This window comes from Buceros rhinoceros, unplaced genomic scaffold (assembly GCF_000710305.1).
Source record: "Buceros rhinoceros silvestris isolate BGI_N320 unplaced genomic scaffold, ASM71030v1 scaffold3147, whole genome shotgun sequence".
Lineage (NCBI taxonomy): Eukaryota > Metazoa > Chordata > Aves > Bucerotiformes > Bucerotidae > Buceros > Buceros rhinoceros.
Window position 1 is genome coordinate 549 of NW_010423746.1, and position 6,630 is coordinate 7,178.

At 39.4% G+C, this 6,630-nt stretch overlaps 1 protein-coding gene across 1 annotated transcript; it reads left to right on the plus strand.

Moving 5' to 3' along the window:
* Positions 1-3,751: 3,751 nt before the first annotated feature.
* F2RL1 (coagulation factor II (thrombin) receptor-like 1) lies at positions 3,752-4,831 on the plus strand (the record flags this gene model as incomplete). Its single annotated transcript, XM_010140500.1, has 1 exon — positions 3,752-4,831. A coding segment is annotated over one exon (1,080 nt), but the record flags the coding sequence as incomplete, so codon positions are not given.
* Positions 4,832-6,630: the final 1,799 nt, after the last annotated feature.

Consider the following 6,630-nt stretch of genomic DNA (forward strand, 5'->3'; position numbering starts at 1 on the left):
TAATCTCCTTCTTGGCTAGCGACCTGCCTAAAAGCTATTTAAAAACATAAAAAACCCTAAAGGGCGTGTTCTCGCTTTTTTCCCAACTCTAAAATGCTAGGATTTAATTTTTAAAAAAATCCTAATTCCTTTCTTTATTATTGCTTTTCGAACGCAAGTGCTGTTTGGGGAAGAAAAGTCATTAGTGTTTCACTACCGTAAGGTTCATGATTCACTGCCTTCTGTAATAAAAAGCTATTTAAAAACATAAAAAACCCTAAAGGGCGTGTTCTCGCTTTTTTCCCAACTCTAAAATGCTAGGATTTAATTTTTAAAAAAATCCTAATTCCTTTCTTTATTATTGCTTTTCGAACGCAAGTGCTGTTTGGGGAAGAAAAGTCATTAGTGTTTCACTACCGTAAGGTTCATGATTCACTGCCTTCTGTAATAAACCTCACTACCGTATCGAGACGTGAGTTTGCACTGTGCACTTCTGAATTTGTTCATCCTGGGTTTATTTACATAAGAAAAGTATATGGGCAAAGATTGCGTAAATATTGAAGCTAAGCTTATGGTAGATCCTATTTTCGCAACGAATAGGCACTAGATAGCTGCAGACCTTGTTGTTCAGAGCACAGGTTCTGAAACTAAACTGCCTCTTAATAGCCTAGTTGTTTGACCTGGGCAGGGGAGGGGGGACTTTGGAATCATCTTAGGGGTGGGGGGGGAAGCAGTGTGCTTAGAAGTGTGTGCTTGATCTGGAGCAGGCAGGTGAAATGAGCTGCAAGTGTGATTCCGTCCCAACCAAAGAAGATGCACTGTAAACCAGTGGTCTTGTGGCTGTTTTCAAGCAGCCTAGTGCCATTACGGGGCTGTAGTGTCTGGGTTGCAGATCCAAGAACTAGGGTAATCTTAACCTTAGTCCTATTTGGACTACTACTATTTTACTGCCATGACCTAGGCTAGTTAATTGGCATACTATGTGCTGCTGTCACTTGCGTGTGTGCGGGGTAGGGACATAATCCTTCCTTTGGTATGCAGTGGGTTATATCTTCTGGACAAACGGCAAAGGTGTTGAAACAGTCTTGATGTGGGAGGAGAGTACATTTTCCCAATGATACCGAGGAAGCTTTTTCCCGTGGGCAGATTAGCAAATCAACTGCATTCTCTCTGTGTGAGTCAGGCAGGGTGAAACTTGGCTTGGAAAAGAACTCAATTGTTATGGAAAACGGCAAGCACAGAAAGAGTAAGAAAAGGATGTAGAAAATGCACATACCTAACAAAGGATTGGTTGCTCTGTGAGGGAGTGTTAACTGCAAAGACAGACAGGACACTGAACTGTCTCCCTATATGGGTGCCAGCTGGGCTAACAAAAGCTACCCAGTATCTGCAGTCAGAACTTTTGAGGCTGGAACCACTTCAAGTGTGTGTAAAACCAAGACTCGGTCTCTGAAACCATCCAGTCGCCCATGACTGTGTCTTCAAAAATACAGTAAAACAATCCGTTGTCTCTATTCTGCCACTCTTGCAGTGCTAAGCGTTGTCTGTCGTTCATGTGTCTGTCAATCCACTTTATTTTAGCTCTGACGCTGACTAACACTTTAGGGCTTTTTGGTGCACTTTTTTTTTTTTTCAACCCAACATCAATTGCAAAATATTGCATTGTATCTATCAATCACAAAACATTGATAAGAACAAAGTGGTAGTATATACTGTTCCAGTTTTCTGCAATAATTTTAAGTCTTTGGACTGGAATACAAATAGAGTTACTGCCATTTGATATTATGAACTAGTTACTGATGGACAGGTGCTTAACATAGCATTGTACACTGTGCTTTATTACAGTACTCTCAGAACTGGTCTCTGCTTAGGATACAGGGTTTGCTTCCAAGCATCTCTAGGATCTTTCTCAACTAAGCTATAAGCCTATGAAAAGAGGCATTGCTTAGCTAATTATTATTTACATTATCTGATATCTATGCAAGCTATGTTCTTCAGGCTGACAGAAGCTTGACTATGACTTCTATTCACAGCTCAGGCTAGGGGCCTGGGATTTCTGTATTATAAGCAGACTTTGCAGTCTTTAACAGTATTGCTGACGTAATCACGTGGCTTGAAGGTCTGAGAGCAGGATTTGTATAATTCTGCCCTTTTGTGATTATACCGCGTATAGGCCAAAATTACTGTTTCTGTTTGGCATTTGCATTAGTTTTCTTTAGGACTGTTGTTTTTTTGGTATAATTTAGACTTCAGCCTTCATGCAGTCTTCTGCAAAGATCCTTGTCATCGTACTGACGAGAAGTCTCTTTCACCTCGGTTTTCCCATGAAGCCTGCCTGTGCCTGGAGGTCATCACACACTTGTTAGGTGCAGCTAGAGTAACTGAATTCAAAACTCTAAAAAGCAGCAATAGATGCTGTATTTCTGTATACCTCTTTAGGAGGTCACACAGCCTAGACAGGACACTGATGCTGTATATCAGACTTTCATAGTAATAACTTGAACAGCTATCTAAAGCTGAACTACTTTGAGAATCTATACTGAAAAACACACATACTTGCATATTTACATATTTCTTGCATGAGAACTGTTTTCTTATACTTAAAATGTAAGGTGTAAGCATTTTTCATTCTGGAACTGTATCAAAACTCTTATTTGTTGAATAACAAAGGGGCCATCCTTCAACACTGTTCATGGCTTTGTTGTACACAAACCTGCTTGCTCAAGATGGTTCTCCTTTATACTCTGGTAGGGCGTTTTTGCAGCTAAAGTAATCCACAAATACTCACAGAAGCTGAGATAAGGTTAAAAATCGCTCTCCCACAGACAGTCAGGTTCCATGTTCATACAGTTTAGCTTGATGGGTGTCTGACTTTTTGGAATGGTGTGAATTCATGGACAGTATCTGCTTGTGCAGTTTAACCTGTGAGTGTGAGAGGACTGTGTTGAGTCTGGAGGGGTTCTGAACTGAGCTGTTTGAAGGTTTCATACCAGACAGAGTGGCCAGGAACCACTGGCTTGCCTGTAATGGTTTGTAAGCTCCTGTGACATTTGAAGAGGCAGAGCAAAACTTGCAGTGATATCAGTCTTGGGTATGAAGCAACCATAGCTGTCAGCTTTACCACCTAGCACTTTGAGTAGAAGCTGCAGGTTGTGTGACCATCTTGCCCATGAGTTGAAAGGACGTCCTAGACAACTGGCAGTGTTCCATCTTCATGCACAAAGTTAGTCAGTTCAAGTTTCAATTCAGATGCAGTGTAACGTACATCTTTCTTTTCCTAGAGATCAGTTGTATGTTGCTTTTCACATTACATACTGAGTTTTGGTTCTGGCTCATCTGAGGGCAGCGTGCTCTTTTTTTTACTGCATACCTGATTTTCATGCCATCTATGTTGAGGAAACTTCTCCCCCGGTTACGTTAGCCTGCTGCAGAGTTTTATGAGTCCCAGCACTTGGGTAATCTGACACTGCCATGTGAAAGGATAATGGTGTCGTGGGGTACTTGAAGCATTTCCTGTTGTAACTGTTCAAAGGATAGAAGCACCTGACAGCCGTTTTAGTGAGGTATTTTCAGTATGACTGGTGACATGGAAAAGTCTTTTGGTTGTTGATACAGTCATTGAATATGGATGCAGTTTGTCTTTTGGGTTATAAAAGAAAGAAAAATTGTCAATTGTTTGAAAACCAATCTTAATTTTTCTTTTACTGAGGCTGTCTTTACTTCTTCAGAGTACATCGTGATGTAATGACAACTACTTTTTTTTTTTCTTTCCTCAAAAGGAAGAAGTTTTGCTGGCCGGAAGATTCCAAATAATTCCTCTAAAGAGTTATATGAAGTGGATGAATTTGCAGCAAAAGCCCTCACAGGAAAGCTAACTACAGTTTTTCTTCCCATTGTGTATATCGTTGTTTTTATCATTGGTTTGCCAAGCAATGCCATGGCCCTCTGGGTCTTTTTTTTCCGAACAAAGAAGAAACATCCAGCTGTGATTTACATGGTTAACTTGGCATTGGCAGACCTCCTTTTTGTTGTCTGGTTCCCGCTGAAGATTGCATACCATGTAAATGGCAATAACTGGCTATTCGGTGAAGGTCTCTGCAAAGTACTCGTTGGATTTTTCTATGGAAATATGTACTGTTCTATTCTCTTTATGACATGCCTCAGTGTGCAGCGGTATTGGGTTGTTGTGAACCCCATAGTGCATTCGAGAAAGAAATCTGAAATTGCCTTTGGTATCTCCCTTGCTATCTGGATACTGATATTGCTGGGCACCATTCCATTGTATCTTGTTGATCAGACAGCATATATTTCAAATCTTAATATCACTACCTGCCATGATGTGTTGCCTGAAAATGTTTTGGCTCGTGATATGTTCAGTTATTTCCTCTCACTTGCAGTTGGATTCTTCTTAATCCCAGCTTTCATCACTGCTCTCGCTTACATACTAATGATTAAGACTCTGAATGCTTCCGTCTCAGATGTAAGCAGTGGGAAGAAACGAAAAAGAGCAATCAAACTAATTATCACTGTCCTGTCCATGTATCTCATCTGTTTTACACCCAGCAATGTGGTGCTTGTTGTGCACTATTTGCTCCTCAAAACCTACAGCCAGAGCTATCTGTACGTGTCATACATAACTGCACTGTGTCTTTCTACTTTGAACAGTTGTATTGATCCATTCATCTATTACTACATTTCAAAAGACTTCAGAGACAACCTTAAAAATGCTCTTCTTTGTCGGAGTGTGCGCACTACACGGAGGATGCAGGTGTCTCTCTCATCAGGCAGATACTCCAAGAAATCAAATTCTTACTCTTCGAGCTCAAATGGGACCACTAAGTCAACCTACTGAGTATAATCCTAGAAAAATGAAGTTTTATTACTTCAGCTGAAAGGATGTAAGTGACAGGAGAATTACTTTGTACAGGAGAGTCTGAAGAAACATCTGTACTTTTTAATTACATTGAAACCTGGATTTTGGAACTGGCAATTGCTTACCTTGTATAGAAATTGTAAGCACATAAATGTTCCCACTAGACTGGAAAAAAAAACCCAGGACATTTCAGATGCTCTACAAAAATGCTGCTGACCTGGAAGTGAGTTATGGTTGAAGACGGTTTTGTTCAATATCAAAGTTGTTATAAAGCAAGATGTCGCTGGAATGTTATGTAGTCTTGCTAGTGTATTTAATTAACAGAGAATTCTGTTTTGTTTGGCTTTGACTGTAATGTATTACTCATCTTGTGTATGTAGGACCCTGCTCTGTGTACGTTGTGTACACTGTGTGCGTTCACTGTGGACAGTGAACGTTATTTGAAACCATAGAGAGAAGGAAAGGAAAATCCATTTCACCATCTTGGCTTATCTTTAGTGTAATGTAATTTTGTATTTTTTCCAAGTTCATACTGTAAATATGAACATGACAGAAACCTGTAAGGTTATCCTCTTGAGTTGAGAAGCTGAACCTGTTATCAGCTAGCACTGAGATAGAATGTTAGTTGAGATTATACACTGTTACTTCACGCTTGCCAGTACATGATCTTAAATGAGGCTATTTAACAAAGTTTTGGTGAATAGCTAAGTGAGATTTTTTTTTTTAAAACACATCTGAGTTGAGTGCTTTTCTTTATGCTTTTATATGCTCTTCAAAATGCTGAGTAGTTCAACTTGCCTGGCTGCAGATAAGAAAAGATGTTACTCCTAACAGTGAATTAGAAGTCTGACCAACTGTAGCTGTAATGTCTAAATGGGATAAGTAAAATTTGCCTAATGATGAATTTCATTAGTCTGAAACTGTTCCCTTACTAGCAGATAATTAAAACCAAATGGTTCAGAACTGTGGGGGAATAATAAGGTATAAACAAAGACATTAACAAAATGGCAAACTTTAGCCCCGTGGAATTCTGAAGTACATTAGAAGTGCTTTTCCCTCACCCAGAATATTTGTGACCACTCAGGAACATGGAATTACATTTGCTTTTGATCTGAAAATCTGATGGGTATATGTTTGTTGGTAGGATATAAATACATTTTTTTCAGATCTTGCAGTCCTGATAATTTCAGGAAGTTGTACATTGAACTTGCCTCTAAGTCACCAACTGACTTGGGCAAAGCTGGGTCCCTACAAACACAAGCAAATGGAAAAGCCCTCAGTCCAAAGTACTCTGATGCAGCTGGCATATAGATGGGAAATACTCACCATTTCAGGAGAGTAAAGGGGATAGATTGAGCTGTAGCAAGAATCTGAGCAGTCTTGTACACATTAAAGACCATAACTTTATATAATAAATTATCATTTTTTGTGTGCTAGTCTGTTCTTTCTGTTGTCTTGTTCTTCAGTTTCCCCATTCTCCCCCTACTTTGCCGACAACGATGTTTTTCCCCATACCATAATAAAGACTAAGATGTTTGTTTAATGCATTTAATCTCTCATCCCAAGGATAATTAAACTCTAGCTCTCCTTTTATCTGCTGCTGTCTTGTCCACTAACTCTTAGCAGGTGCATCAAAGTAGAATGTTTTGTGGTGGTATTTCAGAGATAAAAGCTAAAATAGTAACTTATATTAACAAATGTCTAATTCAGAACCAGTGAATTTACAGCTCTTTAGATGAGGTGGAACACAAATGCAATTGCTTATTTGTTGCTGAACC